General features: G+C 49.1%; 1 protein-coding gene across 14 annotated transcripts; it reads left to right on the top strand.

The window, feature by feature from the left end:
* Window positions 1–4,068: 4,068 nt before the first annotated feature.
* Window positions 4,069–16,541, top strand: LOC146402453 (cationic amino acid transporter 3-like). 14 transcript variants are annotated; one of them, XR_014806649.1, is made up of 11 exons: window positions 4,069–4,526; window positions 10,876–11,269; window positions 11,831–11,989; window positions 13,603–13,780; window positions 13,982–14,094; window positions 14,261–14,483; window positions 14,657–14,796; window positions 14,890–14,992; window positions 15,172–15,371; window positions 15,569–15,735; window positions 16,242–16,541. XR_014806649.1 is itself a non-coding variant. In XM_084961917.1 (11 exons), the coding sequence occupies exons 5-11, from the start codon at window positions 14,049–14,051 to the stop codon at window positions 16,374–16,376; spliced, it is 1,014 nt and encodes a 337-aa protein (XP_084818043.1). In that variant the 5' UTR covers window positions 4,956–5,045; window positions 10,876–11,269; window positions 11,831–11,989; window positions 13,603–13,780; window positions 13,982–14,048; the 3' UTR covers window positions 16,377–16,541. The 14 variants fall into 14 exon arrangements, 11 of the variants coding, with proteins under 11 accessions (XP_084818035.1, XP_084818034.1, XP_084818043.1 ...); XM_084961917.1 differs by lacking the exon at window positions 4,069–4,526 and adding an exon at window positions 4,956–5,045; XM_084961918.1 differs by lacking the exon at window positions 4,069–4,526 and adding an exon at window positions 4,956–5,045 and having other exon boundaries at window positions 10,876–11,732.
* The last annotated feature ends 2,167 nt before the right edge of the window (window positions 16,542–18,708 follow it).

Raw genomic sequence — 18,708 nt, 5'->3', positions numbered from 1 at the left:
TTTTATTTTTTTCTTTTTAATTTTATTTTGTTTGAAGCCTGTTCATGATTAAATCTGTATGCTGGCTTATTTGAGTGACTGCTCTCTGATTGCGGTTTCCTCAGTCCTAGTTCTTCCTCTTCTTCTTCTTATTTTTTTTTCTTTTCTTTTTTCTTCCCTTTCCTTCCTATCTTTTTGGTTAAGGAAGCCCTTTCAATATTTCCTTTAACCTGGGTTTTGTGTTGCTGTATTCTTTAAGTTTTTGTTTGTTGGGAAAAATTTTTATTTCCCCTTCTATTTTAAATGATATTCTTGCTGGATAGAGTATTCTAGGTTGCATATTTTTTCCTTTGAGCACTTTAAATATCTCTTGCCATTCCCTCCTGGCCTGTAGTGTTTCTGTAGAGAAATCAGCTGATATTCTTATGGGGGTTCCCTTGTAGGTAACATTCTGTTTTTCTCTTGCTGCCTTTAGGATCCTCTCTTTATCACTAACTTTTGCCATTTTTATTATGATGTGTCTTGGTGTGGGTCTGTTTGGGTTCAGTTTGTTTGGGGCCCTCTGTGCTTCTTGTATCTTGAACCCAGTATCCTTTAGATTTGGGAAGTTTCCATCGATAATTTCCTCAAATATATTTTCCATTCCCTTATCTTTTTCTACTCCTTCTGGAATTCCTATTATGTGTAGATTGGCCTGCTTTATACTATCCCATAGGTCTCTTATATTGCTTTCCAGTTTTTTGATTTTGTTTTCTGTCTGTTGACCGGATTGAGTGATTTCCATTATTCTATCTTCCATATCACGGATTCGTTCTTCTGCATTACTCATTCTGGTTTTTGCTGCCCCTAGTTCAGTTTGCATCTCTGCAAATGAATGTTCTAGTTTTTCTTGGCTCCTCCTTATATTTTCTAGTTCCTTTCTGAGGGTATCTGCATTACTGTCCATATCTTCTCTTAATTCCTTCAGTATTTTCACTATTTCTCTTTTGAACTCCAGGTCTGTCTGACTGCAGAGATCTGTTTCATTGTTGACTGTTTTAGGTGAGTTCTCCTGTTGGTTTGACTGGGGGTGGTTTCTCAGCTTCTTCATCTTGCTTGTTGTTTTCTTTCTCCTGAGGGAGTTGTACTCTCCGTGATCGGGCAGTGTTTGCCTTGTCACTGCCGTGGAATATTTCCTGAGGGCTGGCGTTGTTGGTCAATCTTTTTTGAGGCAGTGTGGCTTTTCTGGAGTGTTGATGGGGCTAACAGTGTTTCTTTGAAGCAAAGGAGGACTTCCTGAGGGCCGACAGGACTGGGAGGTCCACACCACGATGGTAGCAGATTTCACTTGGTCATGCAGAACTTGCTCTGGTGTTTTTAGGCTGTGGGTTCTTGCAGGGGGTTGGCGGTGTTGGGCAGATGTTCCTCAGGAGTGCAGCACCCCCTGGGGGCTGGAGCAGCTATCTGGGTCACTGAGAACCTAAGAGGCTCTTCCCTAGGGCAGCCCAACTCAGAAGGACGGCCTGAGAATGTAGGCGGATCTTTTCACAGTCTGGCCAAGCTAGTTGCAGCTTTTCTGGGCTGCAGGGGCTCTTCCAGGGGTCTGGTGGTGCTGAGCAGCTATTCTGCGGGAGTGGGGCACCCCCTGGGGGCTTGGGCGGGTAGCAGGGCCACTGGAAACCCAAGAGGCTCCTCCCCAGGGCAGCCCGACTCAGAAAGACCATCTGAGATCTTTTCCCGACTCAACCAGGCTTGTTGCAGCTTTTCTGGGCTGCAGGGGGTCCTGCCTGGAGCTGGCAGTCCTATGCAGCTGATCCACTAGGGCACCCCCTGGGGGCTTGGGCGGGTAGCAGGGCCATTGGAAACCCACGAGGCTCCTCCCCAGGGCAGCCCGACTCAGAAAAACCGTCCAAGAATTAGGCCGATCTATTCACGGCCTGGCTAAGCTTGTTCGAGCTTTTCTGGGCTGCAGGCCTTTTTTCGGGGGCTGGTGGTGTTTGGTGCTGCTCTGAGGAAGTGTAGCCCCTCCAAAGGGCAAGCAGGCCTGTGCAGGGACAGCCCCTGCAGTGGTAGGCTTCAGGCAATTGTTGAGGCCAGCCCTCCTGGATGGCAGGCAGCCCCAGGTCCGGTGAGAGCGTAGGGGGTGGTGGGAGTGGGGGGAGGGGATGCACTGGGAAGCACAGCTTTCTGCTAGCTAGCCGGCCTGTAAGCTTGCTGTGGCGTGGGGGGTATTCTATGGGGACCCACCCCTTCTTCTCTCCCCTCCCCAGCACGGGCGCTGACCAGGCTCTTCTCCCAGGTTCCCTCTGATGCAGCTTTCCACTTCCCCGCCCCTAGAGTATAGTTCCCTTCCTCTGCGACAGCTTTGTTTTCTAGTCTCCCAGGCAGTCTCTGCCCCGTCAAATGGTTTCTAGACCTCCCAAGCAGTTTCCGCTCCGCCCCGCCCCCCCAGCCCGGGGACTAACCTCTGGAGTCGAGGTCTCGGTGCCCAGCCCCCACCCAGGCGTCTCAATTTTTGGTGACTGTGCCCGCAGTTATGATGGTCCGTTCGGTTCTTGATCGGCTTTTCCATACTCCAACTTACAGCTACACTCTTCTCTGCATCTGGAGATTCCTCCGGTTTGTTTGATCTTTCCCCCGGTAGGTGACTTTCCAGGGTGCGGGATCCCTTTCTCCTCCGCAGTTCCCTTTCGGGAGCGCCCGTCCCGCTCGGATTCACCTTCTCTCACTCTCCTCTTTTCTCCCGTTCTGCCCAGTAATGTCACGAACTTCTTGCCGTTATTGGAGTTTAGGTTCAGCAATTGGTTGCTGTTCTGTGCGAGTCATTTATTCTGTAGATGTGCTTTTTTTGTTGTGTTTGTGGGAGAGGGCGAGCGTGTCCCCCTACTCCTCCACCATCTTGTCCTCTCTCTCCAATTTACTCAGTCTAGATTTTTTTTTTGACTACACCTGTGACATGCAGAAGTTCCTGGGTCAGGGATCAGACCTAAGTCATAGATATGACAATGCTGGACCCTTAACCACTAGGCCACCAGGGGACTCCCTAGATTTATTTCTCATTGAGGTGAGATATATATTTTATATCTTTTAAATGTATGTCTTTTCAAACTTTTATTTTAATTTTTTAATTTCATTTTTACCATATAATTGATTTATAATTTTTCAGGTGTACAGCAAAAATTCAGTTAAATATATGCGCACACATATATAGGTATTCTATATATACAATATAGTGTGTATGTATACACACATATGTGGATGTGTATATATTTATATACATACATATATTTTTATATTTGAGCCAAACTGAGGACTATAGCAGGGGAGACATCCTTCCAGTGGCTCTGAGGACCTGCTCCACTGAGGCATGGTTTTCAGCACATTCTCATACCTCCTCCAACTAAGGATATACCTCAAACTGGGCAGGATATACTCCTTCAGGGTTTGAAAGAGACAGGTTTCGTATGTGTACAGCAGCACAGCCGGAGAAGGGAATGTTACCACTCCTTATCTTTGTGGATTTGTGGTTTTCTTCTTAGGACCTCCCCTGGTGCACATGGAAGCTTCCCGGCTAGGGGCTGAATGGGAGCTGCACCTTCCAGCCTACCCTACAGACCCAGCAAGGCCAGATCCGAGCCAGACCTGTGACCTAAGCTGTAGATTTTGGCAATGCTGGATCCTAACCCACTGAACCCACAGTTCAGGCTGAAACCATCATCCTCACAGATACAATGTCTGGTTCTTAACCCACTGAGCCACACTGGGAACTCCTTATCTGTGAGAGAGGGTTAACCTGGAACCATAAGGAGGGAGGGATTCATCCTTATCTATGAAAAAGACATTCTTAGGGGGAGGGGGAGGGAGTGGGATGGCCTGGGCATGTGGGGTTACTAGCTGCAAACTCTTGCATTTGGAATAGATAAGCAATGAGATGCTGCTGTGTAGCCCTGAGCACTACATCTAGTCACTTGTGATGGAGCATGATGGAGGATAATGTGAGGAAAAGAATGAATACATACAGTACATATGTGTGTGTGTGTGTGTGTGTGTGTGTGTGTGTGTGACTGTGTCTCTTTGCTATTCAGAAATTGACAGAACACTGTAACCAGTTATAATAGAAAAAATGAAAATCATTATTTAAAAAAAGGGCATTCTTTACCTCAGTGGTTAAAGCAGATCTGCCAGGAGGGTTGGCAGGATTCGTTCCCACAAAGTTCAGGCAGAAACACGTATGAGCCAAAATGATGTCTCCACCCTCGAGAGGTGAATGTTGTCTCCACTGCAAACGCATGATACTCTTCAACCCATCAGGTCCAGCAATTCTCCTTCTGAGGACTCACCCAGAAGAACTGAAGGCACCCTCCAGAAGAATTCTCTGTACAGCCTTTTTCCTGGCAGCGTTGCTCACAAGAGCTAGAACACGCAGTACCCCAAGTGCCCACGGACCAACGAAGGGCTGTCAGAGGTCGTGTGTACACACAGCAGCGTGTTGTTCAGCCTTAAGAAGGAAGGGAATGCTAACACATGCCGCGCCGTGTGTCTACCTTACAGACATCCTGCTAAGTAAGGTGAGCTTTTCTGCAAAGGAGAACTTGGAATGACTCCACTTAAGTATTGTAAGAGGCACCTGGAGCGGTCAGATGCCTAGAGACAGAAAGTGGTAGGGAGATTGTGAGGAACCGGGAGAGGAGAGGGGGTTTGTTGGTGCATGGGTACAGTTTCAGTTGTGCAAGAGGCAAACCCTTCTGGGGTTTGGTGGCACAAAATGTGAACATAGGTTACCATGACTGAACTGGACCCTTGAAATGGATGAAATGGAAATTTGATGTTCTTTGTGTTTTATAACTGTAAAAATGTCTCAGAACCATGCCCTGAGGATAACCCCAGACGTGTCAAGGGCTGATAGGAACACTCCAGATGCTCCCACCCACCCAGCCCCAGCCCCACCCAACAACCCAGGGGTTAAGCCTTATCCTTGCTGGGACTTCCAGCTTCCCACTTTGGAGACGTGTCATCTCCAGCCCCACACAGCTTAACCTCAGCCTCCCTGGGTGTTCCAGTGCTCGAGGCTCTGCTTCAAGGATCCAGTAAGTCTTGAGTATTCCCTCTCCTGGAGGAGACTGGGTGCGGGGTTCAGCGGCTCCTAAAGAGACCTCTGCCATCGCAGAGGGCAGCTGGGTCAGCCTGGCTCAGCCTGAGGGTGGGAAGACCCATTGTACACTTGAAAGCGGAGGGGCTGGGAGCTGCTGTGTTTGTGAAAGAAGAGGTGGGGCTTGGCTCAGTGCCTGGGTTCTAAGACTCATTTTGTTGGACCTGTGCTCAAACAGTGGTAAAGATGACCCTTATACAGGGTTTATGACATGAGAACCACTGACCTCATTTTCCTGTGTACAGTTGGAGGTCTGTGGGTTCCACCTCTGCAGATTCCCGGAACACTGTAACTGAGGGACTGACTTGAGCTGAGGGACTGACTTGAGCACCTGTGGCTTTTGGTATCTGTGGAGGAGGGCTGATGGTGATGCGTATGAATCAACACTGGGCTTGCTGACACTGTGACGCTGGCACAGAGGACACATTACTGGTATTAATTGAAAACATGGTGGTGGGAGATGCTGTCGTGGCTCAGCAGAAAGGAATCTGAGTAGCATCCCTGAGGACCCAGGTTTGATTCCTGTCCTCGCTCAGTGGGTTAAGGATCCAGTGTTGCTATGAGCTGTGGTGCAGGTTTCAGAAGTGCCTTGGATCCTGAGTTGCTGTGGCTGTGGCATAGGCCAGCAGCTACAGCTTCAATTCCACCCCTAGGCTGGGATCCTCCATATGCTGTGGGTGCATCCCTAACAAAGCAAAAAAAGAAAATAAAATAAGAATAAAATGTGGTGGTAAAATACATATAGCATAAAATTAACCATCTCCACCATTGTAGGTGTACAGTTCTGTACCATTAAGTACATTTCCATTGTCCTGTGACCAGTCTCAGACCCTTTTCTTCTTGTGTCCATTTAAGAATAACTCCCCATTTTCCTCTCACCTCAGCACCTGGCAAGCCACCGATTGACTTTTCTGTCTATGAATTTGATTCTCTGGGTATTTCATAGCAGTGGAATCATACACTCTTGGTCTTTTTGTGACTGGCTCATGTCACTCAGCACAGTGTCCTCAAGGGTCCTCCATGTTGTAGCAGGGGTCATCCATTGCTGTTTTCTCAGGCTGAATCATATTCCACTCTCTGTATGGAGCCCATTGTGTCTATCCATTATTTAGGGGATGGACGTAGGAGATGCTTCCATGTCTGAGCTACTGTGAATAGTATTGGTATAACCATGGGTGTGCGGTTATCTCTTTGAGACCCTGTTTTGAGTTCCTTTGGGTCTATACCCAGAAGCTGAATTGCTGTATCATAGGGTAAATCCATTTTCAATTTTTGAAGAATGACCATATTTTATGCATAGTATCTGCTCCCTTCTCCATTTTACTTTCCTACTCACAGTGCCCAAGATCTCCTCCGTAGTATCTGAACCAGAAGAACACAGACACCCAGAGAATGAAATGACTTCTCCAAGGGCACAGAGGTTTTGGTGGAGCCAAGGTTCTTTTTTAAATTCTTTATTTTTTTAATTTTTTTTTTTTTTTTTTTTGTCTTTGGGGCTGTATCCTCAGTATGTGGAAGGTCCCAGGCTCGGGGTCGAATCAGAGGTGTCGTTGCCAGCCTACACCACAGCCACATAAAAGCAGGATCCAAGCCGCATCTGCGACTTATACCAGAACTCAGGGCCATGCCGCATCCTTAACCCATAGAGTGAGATCAGGGATTGAACCTTCGTCCTCACGACGCTATTCAGACGCTATTCAGTATTCAGATTCGTTTCCAGTGAGCACGGAAAGTCTGAGCCAAGATTGTATTTATATTTTTATCTTTTTTTGCTTTATAGGGCCTCACTCATGCCATATGGAGGTTCCTATGCTAGGGATCCAATCGGAGCAGTAGCCGCTGACCTATGCCATAGTCACAGCTACTCAGGATCTGAGCCAAGTCTGCGACATACATCACGGGTCACGGCAATGCTGGATCTTTTTTTTCTTCTTTTTTTTTTTTTTTGTCTTTTGTCTTTTGTTGTTGTTGTTGTTGTTGTTGTTGTTACTATTTCTGGGGCCGCTCCCGCGGCATATGGAGGTTCCCAGGCTAGGGGTCGAATCGGAGCTGTAGCCACCGGCCTACGCCAGAGCCACAGCAACGCGGGATCCGAGCCGCGTCTGCAACCTATACCACAGCTCACGGCAACACCGGTTCGTTAACCCACTGAGCAAGGGCAGGGACCGAACCCGCAAGCTCTTGGTTCCTAGTCGGATTCGTTAACCACTGCGCCACGTCGGGAACTCCCAATGCTGGATCTTAACCCACTGAGCAAGGCCAGGGATTGAACCCCCAACCTCATGGTCCCTAGTTGGAATCATTAACTACTGAGCCACGACAGGAACTCCTAAACCAAAATTTTAACCAGTGTTCCCTGGGTCTTTGAATGTTTGCTCATAACCAAAGTGCTAATCATGGACTTTGGAGTGTCAGGGACAGAGGCTTCCTGAAGATGAAGAATGAAGGGTTGGTCCCTTTCCTGCAGGCAGTTGGGAGACAGACCAGTGTGGTTTGATGCCTTGACTGAGCTGGACTGGAGTCTGTCCCATGTCATTCTGCCTGAACTCGCAGTTCCAACTCCATGTCACTCTGCAAACAGTGACACAGAAAGCAGTCCGTTTTCAGGAACCTTGGTGTAGAAAGATGTGGAGTCTCAGTTCTCTGATCACCCAGCTCCTCAATAGTCCCTTCACACATAACATGGAGGGGATGGAATAATGATGAAAATTTGTCCTGTTTTAAAACTAGAAAATAGAAGGACAAAGATGGCACATAGTTTGTACAAAACCAGACAAGCTCTAGATTTGAACTAGCAGAGCTGGCTGACTTCAATTCTAGAATCATCAGTTCTAGGGGAGTTCCCCTTGTGGCTCAGTGGAAATGAGCCTGACCAGCATCCATGAGGATGCAGGTTCGATCCCTGGCCTCACTTGGTGGATTAAGAATCCAGCGTTGCTGTGGCTGTGGCATAGGCCGACAGCTGTAGCTTGGATTCTACTCCTAGCCTGGTAACCGCCATATGCCATGGGTGTGGGCCTTAAAAGACACACACACAAAAACCAAAAACCAAAAAACAACAACAACAAAAACCCACCAAATCCCAAAAAAACACAAATAGAATCATCAATTCTAAAATCAGCACCTTTTACCAATTAAGCAGCTGCTGTGTGTGTGCCACATACTGTATCAGAAGCTTTTATAGAGTTCCCACTGTGCCTCATCAGGTTAAGATCCCAACTAGTGTCTATGAGGATGTGGGTGGGATTCCTGGCCTTGCTCAGTGAGTTAAAAGTCTGGCATTGCCATGAGCTGTGGTGTAGGCTGCAGTATCAGCTCTGATCTGCTGTTGCTGTGGCTGGGATGTAAGCCTGCAACTGCAGCCCGCTTGGAATGCTAGCCTGGGAACTTCCATATGCCCTGGGTACAGCCCTACGAAACAAGAAAGAAGAAGAAGCAGCTTTTGCTTCTGAAGGGACGGAAAACTTTTCTTTGCCTGGTCTAATTATTACATTTACCTAAGAGATGGATGAATGTAGTTTGGTATCTAGAGGAGGCCCATAAAAACTGAGGCTCAAAGGCAGTCAGGCATGTGGGGTTTACATGCTACCCAGAGCCAAGAATAAGGCGTGGGGATCCAGGGTTTAAAGAGGAGGGAGACAGCGCCCAGGAGGATGGGAGGAGCACAGGTTTGCCACTCCCATCGTGGCTCAGTGGTTAAGCATTTTTAGTTTTTGGAGGAATCCCCGTCTTTTCTCCACAGAAGCTGCTCCTTTTACACTCATCCTAACAGTGCACGAAACTGGTCAGAAGCATTTGAAAAAGAGGCAAACAGGGGTGCTGAGCAGTACATGACGTGTTCAAAGGCACAGGTGTGGGGGCGGAGCCAAGATGCGAATCAGCGTTCCCTGGCTCTTGGAAAGCTTGCTCTTCACCACTGGGCTGAGCCTGGACTTTGGAGGCTCCATGGGCAGGAGCTTCCTGAAGATGACTGTGTTCACTGGGTCAGCCTGGCCCTCAGAGCTGGGTAGTGGGGAGACATTGTGTGCCCCAAAGATTAGGAGACAGAATCCTGTCACTTCTGATTGAGAGTGAAGGTGGGTCCCTTTCCTGCAGGCAGTTGGGAGACAGACCAGTGTGGTTTGATGCCTTGACTGAGCTGGGCTAGAGTCTGTCCCATGTCATTCTGCCTGAACTCGCAGTTCCAACTCCATGTCACTGTGGAAACAGTGACACAGAAAGCGGTCCGTTTTCAGGAACCTTGGTGTAGAAACCTGTGGAGTCTTACGTTCTCTGATCACCCAACCCTTTAAAAGTCACCTCACCCATTAGAAGGAAGGGAGGGAATATGGATGGTAACAATTTCCCTTGTTTTATGTTGGAAAGGAGGACAGAGATGGCACATAGTTTGTACACAATCAGACAAGCTGATTCACAGCAGAGCTGAATTGGAACCAGCAGATCTGGTTGACTTCAGTTCTAAAATCATCATTCTTAGCCACTCAGCTTAGAACAATTAAGCAGCGGTTTTGTGTGCCAGGCACTGTTTTAGAAGCTTTTGCTCCTGAAGGGGCCGAAATCTTGGCTTTCTTGATTCTTTGGCTGGTCTGATCATGACATTTATGTAGCAGATGAACAAATTTAGTTTGTTAGGTACAGGAGGCCCATAGAAACTCAGAGGCTCAAGACAGTCAGGCACCTGAGGCTTATATGCTCACACCCTGAGCTTAAGGAGAAGCGGGTAGGGATCTGGGTGTTCCCAGTGAGGAGACAGCCCCCAGGAAGCTGGGAGGAGAAATGCTTGGGAAGCAAATGTTTTCCCATGTATTTAGAGATGTCTTCTTTTTTTTTATTTTTGTCTTTTTGCCATTTCTTGGGCCGCTCCAGCTGCATATGGAGGTTCCCAGGCTAGGGGTCCGATTGGAACTGTAACCACTGGCCTATGCCAGAGCCACAGCAACGTGGGATCCGAGCTGCATCTGCAAGGTACACCACAGCTCAAGGTAACGCCAGATCCTTAACCCACTGAGCAAGACCAGGGATGGAACCCGCAACCTCATAGTTCCTAGTCGGATTCTTTAACCACTGATCCCCGACGCGAACTCCTAGAGATGTCTTTCTGAGATAAAAGGTTATCTCCAGAAACAGCTCTGTTCCTGCCATGGGCCGTCTATCTAAGTTATTGAGCAGTTAAGGGAGAGGCAAGAGCTGTTCCTGAGTCTGCTGGGTCTTCATTGACTCCAGCTGAAAACAGTGTACATATAAAGTGGTGCATTTTGGGAGTTCCTGTCGTGGCTAAGTGGTTAAGGAATCTGATTAGGAAACATGAGGTTGCAGGTTTGATCCCTGGCGTTGCTCAGTAGGTTATGTATCCGGTGTTGTTGTGAGCTGTGGTGTAGGTCACAGATGCGAGTCAGATCCCGCATTGCTGTGGCTCTGGTGTCGGCTGGTGTCAACAGCTCTGATTCAACCCCTAGCTTGAGAACCTCCATGTGCCGCAGGAGCGGCACTCAAAAAGGCAAAAAGACAAAAAAGAAAAAAGTGGTGCATTTTGGGGGAGACATAATTCTCTCCCCTCCCTGCTCCCCAAGGAGCCCTTCCAGTAACTTTGAACCATGTGGAAAGTCTTTCTTAGATTTGAAGAAAAACCAAAGCTCAGAGATGGAAGACGTGCCCCGTGTACCCCTTTACCCGCTGCTCCCATAACTCCATTGCTTCGTGGAGTCATACTCCCAGGGTCAAGTGTGGATGGACATACTTGGGGACTTTGTGACTTGTGTTCTCTGCAGGGCGGATCCTCCTCAACTCTGTCTGGGATGCTGGGTCAGCATGTTCGCCAATTTGGTGAGAAACTGGTCCGAAGGCGGCCACTGGAGCCCAGCGACGAGTCTGAGATTCCCACACCTCATCTAAACACCCTCAATCTAGTGCTTTTTGGTGTGAATATCCCCAAGGCTCGTATATACATCCTGGCTGGTGCCATGGCCGTGCATGTAGCTGGACCTGCTATCATCATCTCCTTCTTGCTCGTTGGCTTATTTGCCGTGTTGTGTGCAATCTGCTTTGCTGAGTTTGGGGCCCGGGTATCCTGCTGTGGTTCTGTGTATCTCTACAGCTACGTGACAATGGGACAACTGTATGCCTTCATCACTGGCTGGACCCTCATACTGCATTTACGCGTTGGTGAGATGCCGGGAGCGGGGCATGCTGTGGGCTTAAAACCAGGGACCTGGGAGAGAGAACTGGGGTCTTCACTCATTCATCAGCCCTTTGTCATTGACTTTGTAGAGGGAGTCAGGCGGTTGTGGCAGAATCCCCTCCACCTGCATTCTCCTCGGCTCTATCCTGTTGTCCTAAAATGACTGGACCCAAAACCTAGAAGGAGGGGGAAGTGTAGGGAGTGGGTGAGAGGGAGGCACATCCCACAGGCTCATCCCTCAGCATGTGAAAGGCTTTGCTCAGCTGTTGTCTTGCTGGGATTTCCCTGTACCAGTCGAGTGGGATTTCAGCCATCTCCCAGCCCTGCTGCTCCTACTTCCCTGTGTCCTTTTCTTGCATAACCTCCATCTCCTCCTAACATATCGAATAGCCCATTTAGTCACCTATTCAGCTCCCCTGAGCCCATGAAGAGAAACTTTGAGATGGGGTATGTTGTCTGTTTTTTTCTTCCCCCCAAATCCACTCCAGGGTGTTCGTAGGAGTTTGGTTACTGTCTCTTCACGAATCTTCCTTCTGCCACTGCAGCCACTGCCTACTTGACCAGGGCCTGGAGCTACAACTTTGACAGCCTGATTGGGAACCACATCTCACAAAAGTTAGAGGGAACGTTCTCTGAGCATATGCCCTTGTTCCTGGCTCCATACCCAGACTTTGTTGCACTGGCCCTGGTGCTGCTGATGGCTGGTAAGAAGGGGTCAGAGCTAAGCTGGGGAGCATGGACTGTGAATGGGGGCCCTGGGGTGAGAAGGGCTTGGGTCTCCGAATGTTCGGAGGATTAGGACTGGAGAGAAAGGTTCAGGAAGGCAAAGCTTAGCCCATTGTTTTCCACCTTTGCAGCACTGACATTTGCCCACGGGTGTGGGCTGTCCTGTGCTCCTCAAATTGCATTTTCCTATTTTCTTTCCTTTTCTTTTTGTAATACATGTGTAGTGGTGGCAGATGGGAGTTCCTGAGGCTAGGATTTGAATCCAAGGCACACCTCTGACCTACACCACAGCTCATGGCACTGGATCCTGAACCCAGTGAGTGAAGCCAGGGATCCAACCCGCATCCTCCAGCAGCAACGCTGGGTACTTAACCTGCTGATCCACAATGAGAACTCCTGTAAAATCACTGTTGGATGTTGACTAGCATCCCTGGCCTTTGCTCCCCCATATGACATATGACAGTCAGAATGTCTCCAGATATGGCCACACCTCCATCTGGCGAGAAAATCACTCCAGTTCAGAATCAAATATAGACTTACAAGTTTCCTCCTCTGTATTGAGAACAAGGATATTCTTTTAAAGGAAAGGAGATTCTGTAGTTCCCATCGTGGCACAGTGGTTGACAAATCCAACTAGGAACCATGAGGTTGTGGGTTTGATCCCTGGCCTTGTTCAGTGGGTTAAGGATCTGGCGTTGCTGTGAGCTGTGGTGTGGGTTGCAGTCGCAAATCGGATCCCGAGTTGTTATGGCTGTTGTGTAGGCTGGTGGCTGCAGTTCTGATTAGACCCCTAGCCTGGGAACCTACATATGCCCCAGGAGCAGCTCAAGAAAAAGCAAAAAACAAAAGAAAAACGAAAAAGTAAAGGAAATGCGATTCTCAGAGGAGGAACTAATTAATCTTTTTCTCAGCTTTATTGAAATATCATTCACATACAGCATTCTTAAGTTGGTCATATACACCATGATTTTCCAATAGATGTATATATTGTAAGATGATTGCCACAATTCGAAGTGAACCATCTTAGGGAGTTTCCGTTGTGGCTCAGTGGTTAAAGAAATCGACTAGGAACCATGAGGTTGCGGGTTTGATGCCTGGTCTCGCTCAGTGGGTTAAGGATCCGGCATTGCTGTGAGCTGTGGTGTAGATTTTACATGTGGCTCGGATCACACGTGGCTGTGGCTGTGGTGTAGGCCGCAGGCTACAGCTCTGATTCGACTCCTTGCCTGGGAACCTCCATATGCCGCAAGTGTGGCCCTCGAATTGGCAAAAAGACAAAAAAAAAAAAAAAAAAAAAAAAAAAAAAAAAAAAAAGAAAAGAAAAAATAGAAAAAGAAAAAGAAACGAACCCTCTTGGAGTGTACAAATCCGTGGCACTTAGGACATTCACAGTGTTGCACAACCAACATCTCCCTCTACTTCCAAACATTTCATCTCCCCCAAAGGCAGCCCTGTACCCACTGAGCATCACTGTCCATCCCCCACACCACCTCAGGTCCCCAACCCTAAGCCCTTGACCACCACCAGTCCACTTTCTGTCTCTGCGGATTTAATTATTTTGGAGGTTTCACACTTTCCATATTTCCCACAGGGCTGCTGATTCTGGGAGTTCAGGTGACAGAACTGGTTAGAAAAGTGGCCACAGGCTTCAATGTTTTGGTTCTCAGCTTCGTCATCCTCTCTGGCTTCATTAAGGGAGACTTGCACAACTGGCAGCTCACAGAACAGGACTAAAAACTGGCCACATCTGGATCCCCTGACAGCTATAGGTCAGGAGGGTCCTCTTGTCCCTAGTCCTGCTTAGAGGGGGCTGCAGATCTGGGAATACGGTGGGACTGGAAGAGACCTAGGCTGATGGATCCAGAAGATGGGGTCCTGGAGCCCAGGTCTTGGGGCATTAATGGAGGAGTCCAGTAGGGATGTCTGAACAGGCTCCCCCACGCTCTTCCCCATCCCTTCTCTCACCACAGCCTGGGCCCTCTGGGTTCTGGAGGGTTTGTGCCCTTTGGCTTTGAAGGGATTCTCCAGGGAGCAGCTATGCCTTTCTACACATTCCTTGGTCTCAATGCCATTGTCAATAAAGGTAACATGGTCTTCATGTGTCCTTTCTGACTTTGCCCATTTTGGGTTGCCCTTGAGCAATGGGGTTGGCAGTTGATGAGGCTGCTTTTGGAGGTGGGAGGGGGAAGAATATTGAATGATTTCACAGCTGTGTGTTTTCCTGACCTGATGCTCCCACCATCCTGCAGGGAAAGAAACCACCAACCCTCAGCGTTCCATCCCTTCGAGCCTAGAGATCGTCATCTCCAGCTGCATTTTGACCTACTCTGGTGTCACAGCAGCTCTCACCCTCATGGTGCCCTACTACCAGATTCATCCTTACAACCCCTTGCCACAGGCTTTTCACCATGTTGGCTGGGATCCTGCCGGATACTTCGTGGCTGTTGTCATCCTGTGTGCTCTTTTTCACAGGTCAGTGTCAAAGCTTTCTCTCCATGTACCGTCAGATGCTCAGGCATCCTCTCTCTTGGGATTGAGGGACGAGAGGGAAAGACACCTCACCCCAGGTGGGAGCAGGGAGCAGAAAGCAGGTCTGTCCTGCTTCTCTGCATCCTCACACTTGTTCCCATTATTATCTTTTCCAGCCTCCTGGTTGTCATGTTGGCCATGTCTCGGTTGATTTGTGCAATGGCAGAGGATGGGCTCCTTTTCCGGGGACTTGGCCAAATCTATGCCCGAAGAGGCACGCCCCTCGTGGCCATCCTGGTTTCTGCAACTCTTTCAGGTCCATAAACACAACCCAGCCCTTCTTGGATCAATTTCTTTAGCTTGGATATACTCAGTGGCTCCTCACTCCCACCCCTGACCCTCGTTCTAGGGATCCTGGCAGTACTTTTGGAGATCCATCATCTTGTGGAACTCTTGTCAGTTGGGGTCTTGCTTTCCTACTTCCTTGTGACTTTGTCTGTCCTGGTCCTCAGGTGAGACTCCACTACGCGTTGACTGGGGGTCTTGGGCTCATGGGAATTGAAGGGGAGCTAATGAGTATCTGTCTTCTAAGTGTCCTGGTAGGCTTCTGGAAGGAAAGAGGTGGGTTAGGCTGCCTGATGTTGGATGCGTAGAGGCTGCTATTAACATTGCCTTAAATCCTCTGCTTCAGGTACCAACCAGACCAGAGTTTCAGCCAGAAGGCGAAAGCAGAGGAGGAAATTCAGCTAAAGCATACAGCTGAAGAAAGTCCTTTGGAATCTGTACCTGCAACAGGAACCTCAAACCCTCTAAAGAGCCTGTGTGACCCTATCAGCACCACCCCCACTCTGAAATCTGGTCAGATGGTCTATGGATGCGCCTTCCTGCTGGGTGAGCCCGGGGACTTCTCTTTGGTCACCTTCCGAGATTGGCAGGATGGGCAGGGAGTGGGTGTGCTGGCAGCTGAGGAGTCTTGCAGATGTGATGGCCCTTCCTGGGGTGGGCAGTGTGGGGGAGGGGTGACCCGAGGTCTTGACCCATTTGGCCTCTGGAGTTGAGTCTGCTGTCCTCCCCCTTGACCCTTGCAGTTCTCCTGCTGACCATCCTGAGCCTGCTTCTGGCCCAGTGGCCCAGCCGCGTGTTCTCTGGAGACCCCGGGTTCACAGCAGGGGCTGTGCTGCTGCTGCTGCTCATTGCGGGGATCACTGCCATCATTTGGAGGCAGCCCCAGAACCCCTCTCCTCTTCCCTTCAGGGTAGGTGACCTTATGTGCCCAGCTGTCCAGGCTGAGGGGCTGAAGTCGGCATGCTTTGAGGTGAAGCCTCCTTTGCTGGACCAGGGAAGGGGGGACTTGTCAAACCAATGGACCTTCCCTGGTCCCACCCAGTCTCAGTGGGCCCTGCATGCACAGCCTGAGGAGGACTGGGGTCTCCCTCTCAGAGATGTGGGTGTTATGTTCAGGGAGTCACTGACTTCGCCCCCAGGTCCCTGCTCTGCCCGTGCTCTCAGTGCTGAGCATCTTTGTGACTGTCTACCTGATGATGCAGCTGTCCTCTGTGACCTGGGCCCAGTTTGGCATCTGGAATGCCATAGTTGAGGGGCTTTCTGGGATGAAGAGGCCTCTTGAGGGATAGAAACAAATCCCCTCCTAATGACGTCTCCCCACAAACTCTGTCAGATGCCATAGTAGGGGACCTTCTGGGCATTTGTAAATGGGGAGAGTGCCTGCTTTTCTTTCTCATGGTCTCATTTCCCTGCTAGGACTGGCCATATACTTTGGATATGGTATGCGACACAGCCCGGAGGAGAAGAGTGATCCAAAGCCATCAACCTCCACCTCCCAGACTCTGGATAAACACATCCCTAGTGCTGAATCCTCTTAAGCACAGGCAATAGATATTCTGTGGGTCCCTCCAAAAGGGCAAATGTCTTCTGATTCAAGGGACTTTTTAAGCCTCTGTGGAGTGTGAAGGTGGGATGCATATAGAGCCCTCTATTTATTGACGGTGGACACAGTAACTTTTGTGTAATTTAAAGTAAACTTTTTTTTTTTTTTTTTTTCTTTGGCTTTTTGCTATATCTTTGGGCCGTTCTCGCGGCATATGGAGGTTCCCAGGCTAGGGGTCGAATCGGAGCTGCAGCCACTGGCCTACGCCAGAGCCACAGCAACGCGGGATTCGAGCTGCGTCTGCAACCTACACCACAGCTCAGGGCAACACCGGATTGTTAACCCACTGAGCAAGGCCAGGGACCGAACCTGCAACCTCATGGTTCCTAGTCGGATTCGTTAACCACTGCGCCATGACGGGAAGTCCCCTTTCTTTTATATATATATAAATGAGTTCACTTCTTTTAATTCACTGGTTCTCAGCACAAGCGCTGTTAAAGCCAAGGCATGATCCCTATTATGTAGATGAGGAAGCCGCCTTGCATATGTCAGGAAGTGTCCCAGGTAAGAGGCCGAGTGGTGCTCTGACTCCGGGCTTCTTGCTCGGGGCAGTGGTCTTGCTTCCTTTGGAAGCTGTCAGAGGGCTCTGCAGACTCCCTTCTTCAAGAAGGCATTCGACCTCATCCATTTCATTGTCACCTTCCTCTCCCAATGCAGAGTCTCCTGAATCCTCAGGAATCACCATGTTCAAGGCAGCACTTTCCTTCAACCAACAGACTTTGTCTTACCCTTGGAGAAGCTGCCCTGGTCTTTCGGCTTCCTGCCTCTCACAGTCTTATTAATACTTTTACTCCTTTGGATGTTCTCCTTACACACCTCACCTGTCTCCTCTTTCATGCTCTCTTCATCTGGACCTAATTTCCTACTCAGGATGGGTGTTTTCCCATGACCTCTTGGTTTTGCAGTCTGGCGATGTCTCTGTACCCCTGGAGGGCATGACGTAAACCCTTAAAAGCATAACATGCATGCGGAAAATCATGTGCTTCATAAGTGTGCTGGCAAGATGAATTTTCACAAAGAAAGTACAACAACGTAAGCAGCGACCAGAGGTCACATCGGAGCTATAGCTGCTGGTCTATGCCACAGCTACAGCAACTCAGGATCCAGGCCGAAACTGCAACCCACACCACAGCTCATGGCAAGGCCAGATCCTTCACGCAGTGATCAACGCCCGGCATTGAACCTGCAACCTCGTGGTTCCTAGGGTTTCTGATGTGCCACAACACGAACGCCCAGAACAGTTTTTCTCCTTTTTTTAAATTTTTTGTTGTTGTTGTCTTTTTAGGGCCGCACTTGCAGCATGTGGAAATTCCCAGGCTAGGGCACGGCAATGCCTGCTCCTTTACCCACTGAGCAAGGCCAGGATGGAACCCGCATCGCCATGGATAGTAGTTGGGTTTGTATACCACTGAGCCACGATGAGAACACTGGGAACTGCTTTTCTTTTTTTTAAACAATCTTGTGTGTGTGTGTGTGTGTCTTTTTAGGGCTGCATCCACAGCATATATCCCCAGCATATAGAAGTTTCCAGGCTAGGGGTTAAATCGGAGCTGTAGCTGCTGGCCTTCAGCAATGCCACGGCAACACTGGATCGTTAACCCCTTGAGCTAGTCGGGGGATTGAACCTTCGTCCTCATGGATACCAGTCAGATTTCTTTCTTTCTTTCTTTCTTTTTTTTTTTTTTTTTTTTTTGTCTTTTTGTCTTTTGTCTATTGTTGTTGTTGTTGTTGCTATTTCTTGGGCCGCTCCCGCGGCATATGGAGGTTCCCAGGCTAGGGGTCCAATCGGAGCTGTAGCCACTGGCCTACGCCAGAGCCACAGCAACGTGGGATCCGAGCCGCGTCTGCAACCTACACCACAGCTCACGGCAACGCTGGATCGTTAACCCACTGAGCAAGGGCAGGGACCGAACCCGCAAGCTCATGGTTCCTAGTCGGATTCATTAACCACTGCGCCACGACGGGAACTCCCAGATTCCTTTCTGTTGAGCCCTGACAGCGACTCCTCAAGTGCGTGTTCTGATCAGGACTTTCTTCTTGACCAAACTTGAGTCAGCCTCCTCCGAGGCCTGCAGGGGAGCAAAATTGGCCACCCCAATAGGTGCCTCTTTGGCATGGGGATTATTTTGTGCTGAAAACAGCCCTGGCCCAAAAGACTCAGGGAGAACCTTTGAACTTCTCCCCCTAACTGCCTACAGAGTGTAGATCGGGGATCTGTGGTAACGGCAAAATATTAGAAACAATCCATCCGTCAGGGCCTAAATACATGATTCTGAGTCG

This window comes from Sus scrofa, chromosome 6 (assembly GCF_054392235.1).
Source record: "Sus scrofa isolate SSC_HxYL_T2T_F1_AM1 chromosome 6, Sscrofa_HxYL_maternal_Yorkshire_Landrace_v2.0, whole genome shotgun sequence".
Classification (NCBI taxonomy): Eukaryota; Metazoa; Chordata; class Mammalia; order Artiodactyla; family Suidae; genus Sus; species Sus scrofa.
This window is presented reverse-complemented; position numbering and strand designations above follow the sequence as displayed.

Bases quoted from the DNA above. Each gene is read 5' to 3' on its own strand.
- LOC146402453 (XM_084961908.1), top strand. From the start codon at position 4,200: ATGATGTCTCCACCCTCGAGAGGTGAATGTTGTCTCCACTGCAAACGC. The intron at 11,990-14,260 runs GTAAGAAGGGGT...ACCATCCTGCAG, and splicing joins CCTGGTGCTGCTGATGGCTG to GGAAAGAAACCACCAACCCT. The intron at 15,736-15,964 runs GTAGGTGACCTT...CTTCGCCCCCAG, and splicing joins CCTCTCCTCTTCCCTTCAGG to GTCCCTGCTCTGCCCGTGCT.